Below are 19,832 nucleotides of genomic sequence, written 5' to 3'. Positions count from 1 at the left end.
GGCTGACTATTGATCCAGCCAGAGGAGGAGGGATATAAAACTTTGAAATGATGCACTCAATTGACCTGGCGACAAGCAGGGCAGCTAGAAAGAGGAAGGGCGAACAAGGAATGGCTGCTGAACTTCGCACTTGGGTCATTTCAGGAGACCAAGGAAGCAGCCTGATACCAAGTCAGGCTAATGGCCCATCTGAGCTCAGGAGTGCCTGCACTGGTTGGCAGCAGCTCTCCAGAGTTTCCAGACTAGGGGGACCTTCCTAGTCATTTCTGGAGATACCCTGATACTGAACCTCTGATGCTCTGCATGCAAGATGCTTCTCTGTAGGCTATTTTTTTTCACCTGTAAAGGGGGAAATTTGGAGAATCTCTTGGAGTGAAAAAAGCAGCTTGCAGAGGGCAATTTTGAACGGGTTAAGTAGTCCATCTTTTGGATCACAGTAGGGGAGGTAAATGTTACATTCCCCCCTCCACACCGATATTCCTTCTTCTCATAAGGGTAGTGCCTGGGGATGGAGGGCATCTCTGTAGCTTTTAATTCATTACAGCTGCCGTCTTCTGTCGTAGGGTTGCTTCCAGGGGACATTCAAAACATAGCGTGAAGGACTTCACTGGACCCGACCTTTCCAAAGGCCAGTGCAGGAGTTTCCTTGGTGTCCAGAAACTGCAATCTTCTTTGGAGTTTGTTTAGGGACGTGGGTGGCGCTGTGGGTTAAACCACAGAGCCTAGGACTTGCTGATCAGCGGTTCGAATCCCCGCGACGGTGTGAGCTCCCGTTGCTTGGTCCCTCCTCCTGCCAACCTAGAAGTTCGAAAGCACATCAAAGTGCAAGTAGATAAATAGGTACCGCTCTGGCGGGAAGGTAGACGGCATTTCCGTGCACTGCTCTGGTTCGCCAGAAGCGGCTTAGTCATGCTGGCCACATGACCCGGAAGCTGTACGCCAGCTTCCTCGGCCAGTAAAGCGAGATGAGCGCCACAACCCCAGAGTCGGTCATGACTGGACCTAATGGTCAGGAGTCCCTTTACCTTTACCTGATATGCTCCTGATTTTTATTAGCTTTCCTCCTGTTGTTGCCATTTTAAAACACTTTCACACTAAAGGCTAAGGCAGGGGGCGGCAATTATTTTTAGCTGCAGGCTGGTCCACTGTCCCTCAGACTTTGGTGGCAGGAGAAGCAGCACCGGGGGGGGGGGGGGGGACGGGAAGCTGGAAGAAGAGGCAAGGGGGGCAAGCAATCCTCACCCCCAGCCCCAGCCCCAGCCACTGTGCTTAACTTCCCTGGGGCTGCCACCACCACCACTGCTGCTGTTTCTTGTGGGTAGGCAGAGCGAGCTCATCCGCTTTGCTCTCTGGCCCACAGGAGCACCAGCGTGGCGGTTGGGGGGGGGGAAGATGAGCGGCGCAAAAGTGCTGGCTCCGGAGAGGGGCTGCTTAAAATGTTGCTCAGCCAGCTCAGCCCAGTCCCCTTCCTCCTCTAGGCAGGGCGAGGAGAAGATAGGAGGAGGGAGGGAGGAGGCGCCACCGTTGTGTGTGTGATGGGGGGAAATGGAATGGCGCCGGGGAAAAAATGGCACAGCCCGAGCGAACAGAATCTTCACGCCGATCCACAGACAGTCCGCTGGCTGGATCCTGAAGGCAATTGGGCCTGATCTGACCCTCAGACCTTAGTTTGCTGACCCCTGGGCTAAGGCATATTTATTTTTTATTTTTTAATTATCTTTTTATTAATTTTCAACGTATCATTTTCAACAATAATTAAACATACAGTGGTACCTCGGGTTAAGTACTTAATTTGTTCTGGAGATCCGTTCTTAACCTGAAACTGTTCTTAACCTGAAGCACCACTTTAGCTAATGGGGCCTCCTGCTGCTGCCATGTCACCGGAGCACGATTTCTGTTCTCATCCTGAATGAAAGTTCTTAACCTGAGGTACTATTTCTGGGTTAACGGAGTCTGTAACCTGAAGCGTATGTAACCTGAAGCATGTGTAACCTGAGGTACCACTGTACTTTAACTTCTTATACAATTTTTTTTACTTCCATCAATCACATCTGAAAATTTTCCAACTAATTACTTAATTTACATTTCTTATTTTCATTATTACATTTAAATCTCATATCTAGTACCTCTCTTCTTTGCAATATTTCATATATTTCTCCTTACAAAACTTCTTGTAGCCCTACTAGCGTAATTTGTTGATTACAATTGCTCTTCAAATAGTTCGTATATTTCTTCCAATCTTCTGTAAATCTCTGGTCCTGCAGGTTTCGAATCCTTCCTGTCTTTTTTTCCAATTCTGTGTAGTCCATTAATTTTATCTGCCGTTCTTCTTTCTTTGGTATTTCTTCTTGCTTCCATTTCTGAGCCAACAATACTCTTGCCGCTGTGGGCTAAGGCATATTTAACATCACTAACACCAAAGTTCAGTCCCCGTATTGGACAACTGCATATTCCTATATTGCAGGAGATTGGAGTAGATGAACCTCAGAGTCCCTTTGAAGGAATGGGTTTCTGTGCAGTCAGTTTAAAACTGACTCGAACCCCGCCCCCCTCTGCGTTGCTCCCGGACGGGAGGGAAGGAGGTCAAATGACACCGAGGGTTGGTTCCAAGAAAGAGTTTATTCTGCTCTCTGGATAGCAGAAGGCACTTGCGTGGTCAGTCCACAGCAAATCCAAAGAAATGAGAAATTTCATGCAGTATATATATCCTCCAGGCACCCTCTCCCCCTTCCCCAGAAATCCAACCACGTCAGCCTATGTACGCAGGTTGACATCACATATGTTCCTGCTCTGGTATTCTTAACCATAAAAGGGTATTCCTTCCTGTAATTCTGACCATAAAAAGATCTTCCTGTTCCTGTTCCAAGATCTTCCTCTTGGAGCAAGAGGTCATCATCTCCGAGAACACACTCTGGCGCTGTTCCCAGACTAGGTCTGTGCGTTTTTGTGGTCAGGACATAAGATAAGGCACAGACGTGTCTTCTCTGTTCTACTGGTACAGTCAAGGCTTTGCTTGCCGTCACAAACTGATAAAGGAGAGGGCTCTGAGCATTTGTTTATACAGCTGAGCCTTTTGACTCAAGAGCTCAAGTTTATGCATTTTAGAAATGCTAAGAAGAAAAGGGGGGGGGGGTTCGAGTCGGTTTTAAACTGACTGCACAGAAACCCATTCCTTCACCTTCTGTGATTCTGCTTTTGCCGCAAGTCTTGGCCGCAGCGCTGTGCAGACAGAAACTGTATTCTAACCCCACTTTCCTGGGAGTAAGCTTAATTAAATCCAATAGGGATTAGAGATGAGAGCTAATTTTGTGCTGAAAGTCATGCTCCCAGCTCCCTGTAGTCCACCGATTTCGGTAGATCTACTTTTGAGTATAACTTGGTGGGATACTAAGAAGTTAAGCCAGGCTCTCCTGTACAGTAGTTTGCAAATTCTGCTTGGTTTTTCCCCTCCTCACTGGAGTCTTGAAAGGTTTTGATAGAAGAGGGGAAAAAGAGGGATTAGCCTCAATTCCTACCTCTGGCTCTCCTGATATTGTTCTTTCTCCTAGAGAAAAAAGGTAGGTAGCAGAAGATTTATTTAACACTGTAGCTGGAAGACAGGCTAAATCTGTTCCTCTACCTATTTTACAAGGAAGATAGAAAAGTTTCATAGATTTTTCTTCCTAAGGGTGGACTGTTGAGTTAAGCTCGCGTTTTATCACCCACTGATTATTCTTCCTGGAATTCTTTCTACAAAAGGATAGTCACTGGTATTTTTTTTTTTTTTATAAACCTTGACTGTACTAAGTTTGTGTTGGCCCAAAATATATTTCTGCAGTAAAGGCCAGCCGTCTGCAGCTTAAAAGGAACCATAAAGATGGACTATCCTGACTTTTTTCTTTGTTTCGAAGATGCAGTAGAACTTCCTCTGGAGTGATTCTAGCACACTGGCGGCCCAGTTTGCACTTTCAAGTAGCAAAACATCATTTGCAACAATCTTCTAAACATTACGTGCTTTTAAAAGAGTTTTAAATTTAATTTTCAGTGATTGATTACAGTTTCTACAATTCAAGATGTACCATATTTTTCCATGTATAAGACGCCCCCGTGCATAAGACGACCCCTATTTTTTTAAACCCAAAATTAAGAAATTAAGTTGTTTAGCTTTTTGTGGGGTTGGGGTGGGGAGGGCGGGGTACAAATAAAAAAATTACTTGCTTGCTTACTTACAGATTTCAAGGAAATAAACAACTATTTAATGTGGAAAACTGCAAGCTTGGCAGTTGAAGAGGAGACAAAAACTAAATACAGTTACAAATTTAGAGATTGAAGGAAGAAACATTCAGAACCCTGTGGATATTAGAAAGTGCTTCCAGAGATATTTCAAAAAATTATATACCCAAGGGCCGCAAAATGAGATTGAGATTAAACAATTTTTGGAAAAAAATGGATTACCAAAATTGTCACAAGAAAATAGATCAATCCTGAACTGTAAAATAACACGACAAGAGATTGAACAAGCCATTCAGAATATGAAATTGGGCAAATCTCCAGGACCAGATGGGCTGACCTCCAAGTATTATAAGACACTAAAAGACTATCTGATACAACCACTGATGGAGGTTAACAATGAAATTATGGAGGGGAGGAGGGCGCCAGAATCGTGGAAAGAAGCCTTCATCACATTGATACCAAAATCGGAAGCTGAAAAGACACAACTTAAGAACTATCGTCCCATCTCTCTTTTAAACGTGGATTACAAAATATTTGCTGATATTCTGGCAAGTAGATTTAAAAAAGTTTTAAACGAGGTAATTCATAAGGACCAGGCGGGCTTTCTCCCAGGTAGACACTTGTTTGCTAACACAAGGAACATTATTGACATTTTGGAACTTTTGCAAACAGACATAAATACAAAAGCAGTGTTAATTTTTATAGACGCGGAGAAGGCCTTTGACAATATCTCCTGGAAATTTATGAAGGGAAATTTAAAAGAAATGGGAGTGGGTCGGGGTTTTGAGAATGGGATTGATGCAATATATTCAGAACAAAAGGCTAAATTGATAGTTAACAATGTGGTTACAGAAGAGTTTAAAATTGAAAAAGGAACACGACAAGGCTGCCCTATTTCCCCTTTGCTATTTATTTCGGTTCTGGAAGTGCTCCTGAATATGATTAGAGGGGACCGGTTGGTGGAAGGAATTCAGGTCGGAGCGAAACAATATAAACTCAAAGCTTTTGCAGATGACCTAGTTTTGACCCTGCAGGAGCCAGAATCTAGTACGAAAAGAGTACTACAATTGATCCAAGACTTTGGTCGGGTGGCGGGATTTAAACTAAACAAACCGAAAACCAAGGTATTGGGAAAAAATTTGACAGATACAGAGTCAGAACGGTTTCACAGAGAGACAGAATTAAATGTGGTTAAAAAAGTAAAGTACCTAGGGGTAAACATAACAGCAAAAAATCTGAGTCTATTTAAGGATAATTATGAAAAATGTTGGTCAGAAATTAAGAGAAACTTAGATAGTTGGACAAAATTGAAACTTTCTTTGTTAGGCCGAATTGCTGCTATTAAGATGAATGTATTGCCAAAAATGTTGTTTTTGTTTCAAACACTACAGATTGTGGACAAGACGGAGTGCTTCCGGAAGTGGCAGAGAGATATCTCTAAGTTTGTCTGGCAGGGCAAAAAGCCCAGAATTAAGTTTAAGATATTAACCGACGCGAAAGAGAGAGGGGGCTTTGCCCTGCCGGACTTAAAGTTGTATTATGAGGCCGCAGCTTTCTGCTGGCTAAAAGATTGGCTACTTCTCGAAGACACTGATGTATTGGATTTGGAAGGTTTTAACAATGCTTTTGGTTGGCATGCATACTTATGGTATGATAAGGTTAAAATCAATAAGGCCTTTAAAAACCATATTGTCAGAAAAGCAGTGTTCAATGTCTGGACAAAATATAAAGACTTATTGGAAAACAAAACTCCAAGGTGGCTATCACCTCTGGAAGCTAAGGCCTGAAAAAGACCCAATATGGAGGCCAAATGGCCAAAATATTGGGAAATTTTAGAAAAAGATGGAGACAATTGGAAATTGCAGAGTCTGGAGAAAATGAAGGATAAAGTGCGAGACTGGTTACACTACGCTCAGATTAAAGAAGTTTTCAAAAATGACAAAAAGTTAGGGTTCCAGGTGGAGAAATCGAAATTGGAATCAGAACTGCTAGAACCTAAGACTAAGGTACTTTCAAGAATGTATAACTTGCTGTTAAAATGGAACACACAAGATGAAATGGTTAAATCGGCTATGATAAAGTGGGTGCAGGACATTGGGTATAATATCATGTTCGAGGACTGGGAAAGGTTGTGGACCACTGGGTTGAACTTCACTGCATGTAATGCTTTGAAGGAAAATGTAATGAAAATGATATATAGATGGTACATGACCCCAGCTAAACTTGCCAAAATATACCATTTGTCTGATAACAAATGCTGGAAATGTAAAGGGAATGAAGGAACATTCTTTCACCTCTGGTGGATGTGCCCTAGAGTGAAGGCCTTCTGGGAAATGATATATAATGAGTTGAAAAAGGTATTTAAGTATACTTTTCCTAAGAAACCAGAGGCCTTTCTCCTGGGTATTGTCGGCCAGAGGGTGATAAAGAAGGACAGAACTTTTTTCCTGTATGCAACAACAGCAGCAAGGATACTCATCGCCAAGCACTGGAAAACTCGAGATCTACCCACACTGGAAGAATGGCAGATGCAACTGATAGACTATATGGAATTGGCTGAGATGACCGGCAGAATCCGAGACCTGGGAGAGGAGAGGGTTGAAGAAGACTGGAAGAAATTTAGGATTTATTTACAAAAATACTGTAATTTGGTTGAATGTTAAGAAGGATGCCAGACCATAAATAATTGAGCACCACTAAATTAGACGTAATCTGGATGATAAGTGAGATTGAGGAAAATATAAACCTTTTGGAGAATTATTAGACTAAATTAAATGAACGAGACTTAAGAATGTAAACAAGATGATAAATTGCTGGAAAAAGTTTACAATGATGTAAGTGGGAGCGGGAGACGTGAGGGAGTCCAAAGAAGCTTTGAAAATATGTTATGATACATGTCGTATTGTTTATTATTTTTGCATTTTGTATTTAAAAAATCTCAATAAATATTTATTAAAAAAAAGGAAATAAACAACTATTTGTCTTTTAGAAGACATCTGAAAGCAACCCTGTATTGGGAAATGTCTAATGATAAAACAAATGTCTCATGTTTTACCATTTTTTATGGTAAGCCGCCCAGAGTGGCTGGGGAAACCCAGCCAGATGGGCGGGTAGTAAATATTATTATAATAAATATTATTATGATGATGAAGGTGCATCTGCATCAGCATGGCCTGATGCCTTCATCTGCCCCAGTTGCAACTAAAAATGTCTCTCCTGTATCAGGCAGTCTCTACAGCCATAGCAGGGCTGTAATTCTCCAACCGTTTGACTTCACCCCTGAAGGCACACTCTTTGACTGTCTCCTGAGACAGATGGATGCCAACAGCAGCAACAGTTCAGGGTGTTGGACTAGATGATCCTTGGGGTCTCTTCCATCTCTGTGATTCTGTGTGGGAGGGAATGGCAGGTGGAAAAGCTTGTAATAGTCCTCCGTGTTTAGCTTTAGCTTGTTTTCTGTGAGACATGGATCTTGATCAGACGGGAGTCTTCCCCTTGCTAACCTATTGTTTTCTCTCTTTGCTCCTCTCTCTTTTGAAGGACATCAACCAGAAACTGCAGGAGGACAACCAGGAGCTGCGAGACCTTTGCTGCTTCTTGGACGATGACCGGCAGAAAGGCAAGAAGGTTTCCCGTGAGTGGCAGAGGCTCGGCCGGTACAGCGCGGGCGTCATGCACAAGGAGGTGTCCCTGTATCTTCAGAAGCTGAAGGAGCTGGAAGTTCGGCAGGAGGAGGTGGTGAAGGAGAACCTGGAGCTGAAGGAGCTCTGCGTCCTGCTGGATGAGGAGAAGGGCGGTGTTGCCGGTTGCCGAAACTCGATCGACAGCCAGGCCAGCCTCTGCCAGCTCAACGCCACGAGCGCCTTCATCAGGGACGTTGGAGATGGCAGCAGCACCTCCAGCACCGGCAGCACGGACAGCCCTGACCACCACAAGCACCACCCGAACTCGAGTCCCGAGCACCTCCAGAAGGCGAGGAGCGAGGGGAGCCCCGAGCATCAGAAACACCGCAGCGCCAGCCCCGAACACCTCCACAAACCCCGCGGCTCCGGCAGCCCCGATCACCAGAAACACCTGAAAGGACCCAGCCCTGAGCATCACAAGGCTCTCGGGAAGGGGGCCGTGGAGCAGCAGAAGCACAGCTGCAGCAGTCCGGAAACGCTGCCGAAGCACTTGTTGAGTGGCAGCCCCGAACACTTTCAGAAACACAGGCCTGGCAGCAGTCCGGAACACCAGAAGCACAGCGCTGGAGGCGGCAGCCCTGAACTTCTCCACAAACACGCTCTGAGCGGGAGCTCTGAGCACCTCCCGAAAGCGAGGGGGACCAGCCCCGAACATCTCAAGCAGCACTATGGTGGAAGCCCGGACCACCTCAAGCACTTGGGGGGCAGCAGCAGCAGCAGAGAAGGCACCTTAAGGAGGCCAGTGACGGATGACCTTTCTCCCCATCACCGAGGCCTCTACAATGGGATGAACGGTGAGTCCATGTTATTTTATCTTATTGCAGTGATGATGTCGAAGGGGTCATCTTTCCTCTTTGCGTGTGTGCAAATTACGGAAGCGTCGAGGTGGGGGAAGGCGCCCATTTCTGTACGTACGTGATGGGAGGCTTCTTGCGCAGCGCGAAGCAGGAACCGCGCAGCCAAGGCTGCAGTCACCCCCGGTGATGATTCAGTGGCTAAGTACGGGCGAAGTTGATGGATGCCTTGCCGTAACAGGCTGCACAACAGTTGTATCTCCTGGGCTTTTGCGCAAAAGCATCTCGCCTGTACAAAGAGGCATTGAAATATGGGATTCCTCTAGGCTGCAGCTAATGTACTGTGAGCACGGCCTGAGTGCACGTAGGCTCGATACGGAACGGAGAGAATAGGCTGGATGGGGAGAAACCTTCTTTTCATAAGGTTAGCGCCTGGGGATGGAGGGCATCTGTGTTGCTTTTAATTCATTACAGCTGCTGTCTTCTGGCATAGGGTTGCTTCCAGGGGACATTCAAAACATAGCGTCACTGAACCTGGCCTTTCCAAAGGCCAGTGCAGGAGTTTCCTTGGTGTCCACAAATTGCAATCTTCTTTGGAGTTTGCTTAGTGATGTGGGTGGCGCTGTGGGTTAAACCACAGAGCCTAGGACTTGCTGATCAGAAGGTCGGCTGTTCAAATCCCCGCGACGGGGTGAGCTCCCGTTGCTCTGTCCCAGCTCCTGCCAACCTAGCAGTTCGAAAGCACGCCAGAGTGCAAGTAGATAAATAGGAACTGCTCTGGCGGAAAGGTAAACGGCGTTTCCGTGTGCTGCTCTGGTTCACCAGAACTGGCTTAGTCATGCTGGCCACATGACCCGGAAGCTGTATGCCGGCTCCCTCGGCCAATAAAGCGAAATGAGCACCGCAACCCCAGAGTCGGCCACGACTGGACCTAATGGTCAGCGGTCTCTTTACCTCTTTACTTGGAGTTTGCTTGGCCTTTTCCACTGATGAGCGAATCACCCCTCATTGGCTTTCCTCATGCTGCCATATCTTACCCAGTGAAAGAAGGATTTTAGAGAAGGAGGTAGACAATGCATTGCTGTCCAGGTGTTGTTGGACTCCCAACTCCCAACCCCTGCCAGTCAGCATGGTCAGTAGTCAGGAATAGGCATGGATGGGTCTGTTAATTTTGATTCTCCATCTATTTCTCTCTCTTTTTCTGATCTTCAATTCAGTTCTCCACATTTTTGAAGCAATTTGTGTGTTGCTTTTAAAGTCTGAATGAAAATCCACCAGCATCTAAGTGTGAAGTTCTCCTAATACAGACATTGATGTATGCAATTTTGACCAATGTATGTAATTTTTTTTTTTTTTTGCAAACAAGAACAATGCTTTTTTGTATGTTGATTTCACTAATATAGTCAATTTGATCCACACACACCCCTCTAATATTTGCACTTTTGTAAACTTTTTGTAAGCAGAGACGCAGGTGGCACTGTGGTCTAAACCGCAGAGCCTAGGGCTTACCGATCAGAAGGTCGGCAGTTCGAATCCCCACGACGGGGTGAGCTCCCATTGTTCAGTCCCAGCTCCTGCCCACCTAGCAGTTTGAAAACATGTCAAAGTGCAAGTAGATAAATAGGTATCGCTCCTGCGGGAAGGTAAACGGCGTTTCTGTACGCTGCTCTGGTTCACCAGAAGCGGCTTAGTCATTCTGGCCACATGATCTGGAAGCTGTCTGCAGACAAACGCCGGCTCCCTCGGCCTATAGAGCGAGATGAGCATGCAACCCCAGAGTCGTCCGCGACTGGACCAAATGGTCAGGGGTACGTTTACCTTTACCTTCAAACATTGGTTGGAGAATTGCATTACGAACATCAGAGAAGTATGAATTTCAAAGGATAGCTGTGTTTCAGCTCTAAGTGTTTTAGAAAGGGCAAATTAAGTAGGTTTGCCTGTAACGGTGAAATGAATCGAATTTCTCCCCCACCCCTGGTCAGAAATGATGAGAGCTGTCATCTAGCACCACCTAGAGGGCGCCACATTGGGTATCTCTGCCATTAGAAGCATGGAATTCTCAAATTGAGCCACAATTCTGAATCCCAAAACAGCCCATGCATCGTAGCTTTGCCTTCTTAAAGGGAACACTTGAACAGTCTTGCAGTCTTTGTCCTCCGCTTGGCGAATGTTTACTCGCTTCATCTTAATTGCTTTTTCCTGGGATTCTCTGCAAAAGAAACAAAAGCGGATTCCTTTGACATTTAGCTCTTCCAATGCAGTTTGTGACAGTAGGCTGACATTTTAACAGATGTTTCTGGGATGCGCGTCTATTCTCTGTTGACGGAGAAGCGGATCAGGCTCCCAGCTGCTGTGTTGTGCATGGATTTTAAGCCCAAATCATTTCCTAAGGGTACAGTTGGCGTTCACCTCTTGCTGAATATTTATCAGGATAGTGATCCAGTAACTCATAGGCTCTGGGGTACATCTGAGGAAGGATCTTGATGTTGTCGTGATGGTTCCACCAGGGTGAAAAAAGGAGATTGGTGGTAGCAGCCTAGGAATCTGTCTTCGTAGATTTGGGATCTTGCTGGGAACCTACAAATCTTACAATTTTGGAGGGTGGGAGTGTGGAATGCCATGCATAGTTAACCTCTGGAATTCGCTGCTGCAGGATTCAGTGGTGGCCACCTTACCTGGATGGCTTTAAAAGAGGACTAGACAAATTCATGGAGGTCATGCTTCTTTTCTACAGTTGTAGGCAGTGATGCTTCTGAATTCCAGTTGTTGGAATCCACAAGAAGGAAGAGCGGTGTTTTGTTTGGGTTCTGCTTGCAGCATTTCCGCAGGCCACTGGTTGCCACTGTGAGAACAGCATTTACAATACAATACGATACGATAATCTTTATTGTCATTGTCCCATACAGAACAACAAAATTGAAAAATCTACATAAGACATTCAAAACCCAACAAGCCTGCCATCCCAGCTATCCCAACCTGGTTAGCCCCTTAAAAACTCTGATATCCCATTTTTAAATACAATATACTCCCATACAGACTCCTTACAATGAATTTAAAACCAAAATCACATTGGGGTAGAAACTGTTTCCCAGGCAGCTAGTCCTGGTCTTTATAACCCTGTACCTTCTTCCAGAAGGCAGAAGCTGAAAGAGATCATTTCCGGGGTGTGCACTATCCTGCGCTATCTCTGCAGTTTTCTTATGGCACCTGGAAGCGTAGATTTGATCCAAGGTGGGAAGAGTGCACCCAATTATTCTCTCCGCAGTCTTTACAACCCTGGATAGCATTGTTTTTCCCCCTGGCCATGCAGCTCCCAAACCACACACACAGACCATAAGTTAATACACTCTCTACAGTATAATGGTAAAATGCCATCAACATGAGAGATTGTTTTTCCGGAGGATTTATTACTAGTATTCATTAAATTTGTATACTGCCCTATACCTGCAGGTCTCAGGGCGGTTCACAAGATAAAATTACTATACCTTGGTTTACGAACTTAAGCCGTTCTGGAAGTCCGTTCTTAAACCGAAACCGTTCTTAAACTGAGGTGTGCTTTCCCTAATGAGGTCTCCCACCGCCGGTGCCCTTCCAACGTTCGGATTCCGTTCTTAGACCGAGGTAAAGTTCTCAAACCGGGACACTATTTCTGGTTTTGTGGAGTTTGCAAACTGAATCGTTCTAAAACAGGACTGTTCTTAAACCGAGGTACCACTGTATACAGTGCTTTCCCCCCTAAAAATAATGTTTAGGGGTACTCTTATTTTCCTACCCATATTAAAATACTGCCCCTCAATGGGGCCAAACTTAGGTTCATAAAATGTTTAGGAATATGTGTCCCCCCAGAAAAAAGGACTCACTCCCCCTCAAATATATTTCTGCCCCTGTTCCTCTACCTGTTCCTAATATTATTCTGAAGTTTGCTGAAATGGAGGGAGCGGAAAACTGCTTGTCAATAAGAACTGCCATGTAAAACCAATGTGTATTACTAATGACATCTCAGGCAGAAAAGCTCCTGTTTTACATTGTACAGCAAGGTGAAATCTTACATAATGAGGAAAAGAAGCTTAATAAAAAACGATGAAGTTGTTTAAGTATTTCTCAAATCCTGAAAGACAAATCCCCATGCCCTATCCCAACCACCTTTTGCAGGCTGAATGGAATGTTACCATTTATAAAATGAAAACCAGAAAGGAGGAGTGTAAAACACAGAGCAAATTAGGAAGAAAAATACTTACTGCCAGGGTTCTGGACAGTTTGGTTGTGTAATTGATCAGAACAATGGTAACAAAATCTTGCTGAGATACATAGGGATGCGGGTGGCGCTGTGGTCTAAACCACTGAGCCTCTTGGACTAGCCGATCAGAAGGTCGGAGGTTGGAATCCCCATAATGGAATGAGCTCCCGTTGCTCTGTCCCAGCTCCTGCCAACCTAGCAGTTTGAAAGCATACCAGTGCAAGTAGATAAATAGGTACCACTGCGGCGGGAAGGTAAATGGCATTTCCGTGTGCTCTGGCTTCCGTCACGGTGTTCTCTAGTGCCAGAAGCGGTTTAGTCATGCTGGCCACATGACCCAGAAAGCTATCTGTGGACAAACGCCAGCTCCCTCGGCCTGAAAGCGAGATGAGCGCCACAACCCCCTATTTGCTTTTGACTGGACTTGACCATCCAGGGGTCCTTTACCTTTACCAACATAGGCATAGCCGCCATGAAGGTCAACTTTTCTCACACGGACTGAATCCACAGCATCACAGAAAGGAACCTTATAAAAGACTTCTTTATAAATGGACTTCATGATGCGGAGCGTAAATTAATAATGCAGGGTTTTAAAGAATAAAAGCTTTACTGAGTTAAAATAAACTTCTTCATAAACAACATGGTTCCAAACAGTTTGACTGAGATTACATACTGACTCTGTTCACAGCTGAGGCAGACTGACTCTTACTGAAATCTTACAGAGAGCACAAAGTGAAACTGGCTGCTAAGTCACATGTCAGAGTGACTCAACAGTTAGTACAGTGGTGCCTCGCAAGACGAAAAGAATCCGTTCCGCGATTCTCTTCATCTAGCGGTTTTTTCGTCTTGCGAAGCAAGCCCATTGACGGCTTAGCGGATTAGCGCTTTTAGCGGTTTAGCGGCTTTTAGCGGCTTTTAGGGGCTTTTTAGGGACGCAGGTGGCGCTGTGGGTTAAAGCCTCAGCGCCTAGGGCTTGCCGATCGAAAGGTCGGCGGTTCGAATCCCTGCGGCGGGGTGCGCTCCCGCTGCTCGGTCCCAGCGCCTGCCAACCTAGCAGTTCGAAAGCACCTCCGGGTGCAAGTAGATAAATAGGGACCGCTTACCAGCGGGAAGGTAAACGGCGTTTCCGTGTGCGGTTCTGGCTCGCCAGAGCAGCGATGTCACGCTGGCCACGTGACCCGGAAGTGTCTCCGGACAGCGCTGGCCCCTGGCCTCTTAAGTGAGATGGGCGCACAACCCCAGAGTCTGTCAAGACTGGCCCGTACGGGCAGGGGTACCTTTACCTTTACCTTTAGGGGCTTATCAGCTTAGCGGATAAGCAGATAAGCTGCTTAGCGGCTTAGAAAGGGGGGGGAGGGGAGGGGAAAAACTCGCAAGACATTTCGTCTTGTGAAGCAAGCCCATAGGGAAATTCGTTTTGCGAAGCGCCTCCAAAACGAAAAACCCTTTCGTCTAGCGGGTTTTTCGTTTTGCGAGGCGTTCGTCTTGCGGGGATCACTGTAGTTAGGCCTGAACAACTTCAGTAGGCCCAAATGATTGTGCAGTCCCAGCACTTCCCAGCCTGCTTTGCTGCTTCTGCTCTCATGTGTCTTTGTCACATGACACTTTATGGACCATTGGCCAGATCCTGCAGGCTCTTCTTATGTTTAAGTAAGTCCTTTGGGTCTATCCTGCACTGTAATATCTACGCATCTTCTGTGTGCAAAACAGATGCTCTGCTGATGAGCTTTGAGTTCACAGTGGGATCCCTGAAGGCAGACTTAGTTACAGATATACAGTGGTACCTTAGGTTACATATGCTTCAGGTTACAGACTCCGCTAACCCAGAAATAGTACCTTGGGTTAAGAACTTTGCTTTAGGATGAGAACAGAAATTGTGCTCCGGTGGTGCGGCGGCAGCAGGAAGCCCCATTAGCTAAAGTGGTGCTTCAGGTTAAGAACAGTTTCAGGTTAAGAACGGACCTCCGGAACGAATTAAGTACTTAACCCAAGGTACCACTGTATAAATGTGGATCTATCCCATATGGGGATAATCCCAGTGTCCTCTGTTGGCTGAAAGCCAACAGGGTATTTCTAGCTAAAAAGCTGCTCCAACGACGGAGGAAGTTAAAGAGAGAGTGTGCTGTGTGCCTTGTCCTTTTGGTTACCTGAACAGGTAAGGTCACGCCCACCTCTAGTCACATGCAAAGGAAGGATGTTCCAGCCAGGAGGAAACAGGAAGTTTTCGACTGGCTGGACCAAACATTCCCCTGCATGTCCACTCTAGGAAAACAAGGAATGTTGTACTTGAATGCTCCTTAGGTATCACATCCCACACTTTGTCTGTTCCTCCTCCCAAGCTGTAACACATAGTAATGAACATGCCTGGCATGGCCTTATTCTTGTTGGTGTTAACTTCCCCCTCTGCATTTACCCGGGAAAAGAGGAGACACAATAGGCACCTTCAAATACAGTGGTGCCCCGCAAGACGAATGCCTCGCAAGACGGAAAACTCGCTAGACGAAAGAGTTTTGTGTTTTGGAGGTGCTTCGCAAAACGAATTTCCTATGGGCTTGCTTCGCAAGACGAAAATGTCTTGTGAGTTCCTGCGGGTTGTTCTTCCTCCCCCCCCCTTTTTCTAAGCCGCTAAGCCGCTTATCCGATAAGCCGATAAGCCGCTAAAAGCCGCTAAACCGCTAATAGCGCTAATCCGCTAAGCCATCAATGGGCTTGCTTCGCAAGATGATAAAACCGCTAGACGAAGAGACTCGCGGAACGGATTCTTTTCGTCTTGCGAGGCACCACTGTATCTAAAGCAGGGGTCAGCAAGGTTTACCTTGCCTGGGCTGGTTCGCGCCCACACACCGTGTTGTTCCGGTTTAGTGCAGTGCGTGGGAACTCGCCGAGCGGGCGGCGTGGTTCGGGGGTGGCTCATGGGCTGGTTAAATGACCCCTGTGGGCTGTTTGTGGCCCATGGGCCTTAGGTTGCCCTCCCCTGATCTAAAGGGGAAGAGGGAACAAGCTTGTTTTCTCCTGCTCTGGAGGGTAGGACCCGAACCAATTGCTTCAAGTTACACAAAAGGAGATTCCGACCCAACATACGGGATAATTTTCTAACAGTAGGAGATGTTTGACAGTGGGACAGTCTCCCTCGCGCAGTTGTGGGCTCTCCTTCCTTAGAGGTTTTAAAGCAGAGGTTGGGCAGCCATCTGCCCTGGATGTTTTATTTGAGATTCCTGCATTGAAGGGGGTTGGAATAGATGATGCTTGGTTCCCTTCCAGCTCTATGATTCGATGGTTTCGGTCTTTCCCCAGGCAGCTGTGTGGGATGGAGAACGACATGATGTGCTCATGCCATATCACTTGCTTCCATTATTGGTGTAGGGCCAGTGTGGTGTAGTAGTTAAGAGCGGTGGACTCGTAATCTGGTGAACCGGGTTCGCTTCCCCGCTCCTCCACATGCAGCTGCTGGGTGACCTTGGGCCAGTCACACTTCTTTGAAGTCTCTCAGCCTCACTCACCTCACAGAATGTTTGTTGTGGGGGAGGAAGGGAAAGGAGATTGTGAGCTGCTTTGAGACTCCTTAGAGTAGTGATAAAGCGGGATATCAAATCCGAACTCTTCTTCTTCTACTTCTCTTCCCCAAAAACCATTATGTGGGTCATTCTACTCTGGGATGATTCACAAAAACCAGGCGGGATGCTTCAGTACAGCTTAACAGGCATGAATTAATAGACTGTGTGTGCTCCCTAGGCATTCTTCAATAGTTTTATTCCAAACGTCTAATTTTATAACTCCTTTGTTTGACTGAGAGCGTGGCTCCATTTCCTTCCTATTTCCCCTTTTCTTTTTTCTTTTTGCATTTATGGGGAATATCAAAGGCTGTCGACTGCTACTTCTTGCTCCCCCTTGAGGTTCTTAATGAGCAAAAGCAAAAGTGCTGACTCTCTCTCTCTATCTGGCGCTGTAATATTGGAAGTGTGATAGATCGGGAACGAGACGAGACCTTCAGAGCTCCGGCATTCATTTAAAAAGGGTAGCAGGGAGAAGAAAGGGAAATAAATGTGTGTGTTAAATGAGAGAGCACCTAATGATTGGGAAGACCGGTTGCTGAACTCTCCAAACCTGGGGGTGTTTTTTAAGATTATTTTTTTATTTGATTTTCCAAAATGGAAAAAAAGAAAAGAAAGAAAAAGAAAGAGAATAAACTTCCATCAAAAGATCATACAAATTCCACATATCAAATTCCACATATCATATCTCCTGACTCCCCCGTCCCCCAATCCCATCCATGGGTCCACCTAATTCTATTTTCAACTGCATATCAATACTTCTCCAATTTTTCATCTTCCTAAGTTATCTGTACTTTCTATTACTTTGCAAGTGTATTTACAATCCTGCTCATGTTTTCACCCGTTTGCAGTTTAGCCATTCTGGCACAGTCCATCAACTTGATTTGCCATCCTTGGAGGTTTCTAAGCAGAGGTTGTATGTCCCACTGTCATGGATGCTTTAGTTGAGATTCCTGCATTTTAGGGGGGTTTACTAGATGACCCTTGGGTCCCATTCAACTCTGAAGTTCTGTGATTCTACGCTAGTTGATGGAAACCACAGGAAGGGAATGTGCTGTTGTACTCAGGTGGTGCTAACCTGTTTCCCACAGGCATGTGGTCAGCCACTGTGAGAACAGGTTGCTGGACCTGGTGAGTCATTGGCCTGATTAATAATAATAATAATAATAATAATAATAATAATAATAATAATATTTTTACCCCCACCCATCTGGTTGGGTTTCCCCAGCCACTCTGGGCAGCTCCCAACATAGTATTAAAAACATGATCAAACATTAAACATTAAAAACTACCTTAAACAGGGTTGCCTTTAGAGGTCTTCTAAAAGTCAGATAGTTGTTTATTTCCTTGACATCTGATGGGAGGGAGTTTCACAGGGAGGGCACCACTACCAAGAAGGCCCTCTGCCTGGTTCCCTGTAATCTAATTTCTCTCAATGAGGGAACTCCCAGAAGGCCCTTGGAGCTGGACCTCAGTGTCCGGGCAGAACGATGGGGGTGGAGACGCTCCTTCAGGTATGCTGGGCCGAGGCCATTTAGGGCTTTAAAGGTCAACACCAACACTTTGAATTGTGCTTGGAAACGTACTGGGAGCCAATGAAGATCTTTCAAGACCGGTGTTATGTGGTCCGGTTGGCTACTCCCAGTCACCGGTCTAGCTGCCGCATTCTGGATTAATTGCAGTTTCCGAGTCACCTTCAAAGGTAGCCCCACGTAGAGCACATTGCAGTAGTCCAAGCAGGAGATAACCAGAGCATGCAACACTCTGGCGAGACAGAAGGTCTACTCTAGTGTTCAATCCAAACCTGAGCATGGATATCTGTGGTCACTGGACTCTTAGTCTGAGAGGGTGGTTCCCATGATTGGGACCCCATACGACCTCATCCTTTGCATATTTACTGAAAACTAAGTCCTGCTGTTTCCAGTGGGGCTCACACGCTGGTAAACATGTTTTTTTTTTTTTTTTACCAGATTTGCACCATGGATTGTTTCCCTAAAGCTATTGCTGCCTGAGCCACCTGGCATTGCCATGAGTTGAAAGGCCAGCACATGGCAGGAATGATGGGATGGCTACTTTAAGAGCCAAGTTAGGTTTCTGGCTCACAAGCTGTCAGGACCAGGAGGCGAATCTTTCTCTGGCAAGTTGCAAGAACTTGACGTCCGAGTAAGCGCTGTGGGATGAAAAAGATGCTTGGCTGAAGAACTTGATTGAGAAGCACTGCTGAGGAGCGAGGAAGATCTGTCATAGGCACAATGCCCAATGGGGGAGCTTTTTAATGGTTAGATAATGTTTCTTAATGTAAGGAAAGTGTAATAATAATAATAATAATAATAATAATAATAATAATAATAATTTATTATTTGTACCCCACCCATCTGGCTGGGTTTCACCAGCCACTCTGGGCAGCTTCCAACAAAGATTAAAAATACATTAAAATGTCACACATTAAAAACTTCACTGAACAGGGCTGCCTTCAGATGTCTTCTAAATGTCAGGTAGTTGGTTATCTCTTTGACATCTGATGGGAGGGCGTTCCACAGGGCGGGAGCCACTACTGAGAAGGCCCTCTGCCTGGTTCCCTGTAGCTTTGCTTCTTGCAGTGAGGGAACCACCAGAAGGCCCTTGGCACTGGACCTCAGTGTCCGGGCTTAATGATGGGGGTGGAGACACTCCTTCAGGTATACTGGGCCGAGGCCGTTTAGGGCTCTAAAGGTCAACGCCAACACTTTGAATTGTGCTTGGAAATGGACAGGGACCCAGTGTAGGTGTTTCAGGACCAGTGTGATATGGTCTCAGTGGCCACTCCCAGCCACCAGTCTAGTTGCCACATTCTGGATTAATTGCAGTTTCCGGGTCACCTTCAAAAGTAGCCCCATGTAGAGTGTGCTGCAGTAGTACAAAAAGGAGATAACTAGAGCATGCACCACTCTGAGGAGACAGTTTGCAGGCAGGTAGGGTCTCAGCCTGTGTACCAGATGGAGCTGGTAAACAGCTGCCCTGGATACAGAATTGACCTGCGCCTCCATGGACAGCTGTGAGTCCAAAGTGACTCCCAGGCTGTGCACCTGGTCCTTCAGGGGCACAGTTACCCCATTAAGGACCAGGGAGTCCTCCACACCAGCCTGCCCCCTGTCCCCCAAGAAGAGTAGTTTTGTCTTGATAAGACATAAGAACATAAGAGGCTTCTGGTCCAGCGTCCCGTTCTCACAGAGGAGCTACAAGCTGAATACAATTCACATCATTACAGCAGGCTGACAATTCAAGGCTTGATCTGTAGTTAAACGTCTTGTACTTGGATTTGTGATCTTGCCAGAGAACGTGGCCAACTGACTTAAATGGAGCAAAGCCCACTTAA

At 45.9% G+C, this 19,832-nt stretch overlaps 1 protein-coding gene across 6 annotated transcripts in view; it reads left to right on the top strand.

Annotated features, from left to right (window-relative positions):
• Nucleotides 1-19,832, top strand: part of CCDC85A (coiled-coil domain containing 85A) — a 164,725-nt gene that overhangs the window by 7,390 nt on the left and 137,503 nt on the right. For all 6 annotated transcript variants that reach the window (XR_013836572.1, XM_079968808.1, XM_079968807.1 and 3 more), the window contains exon 2: nt 7,753-8,689. Coding sequence is in view for 5 of the 6 variants with exons in the window: in XM_079968808.1 (XP_079824934.1) it covers nt 7,753-8,689 (937 nt within the window). In the remaining variant the exon portion in view is untranslated. The remainder of the gene's footprint in view (nt 1-7,752; nt 8,690-19,832) is intronic.

The sequence above is a fragment of the Podarcis cretensis genome (assembly GCF_951804945.1).
Source record: "Podarcis cretensis genome assembly, chromosome: 3".
NCBI lineage: Eukaryota > Metazoa > Chordata > Lepidosauria > Squamata > Lacertidae > Podarcis > Podarcis cretensis.
The sequence above is the reverse complement of the archived record's forward strand: the minus strand, read 5'-3'. Positions and strand labels throughout refer to the sequence as shown.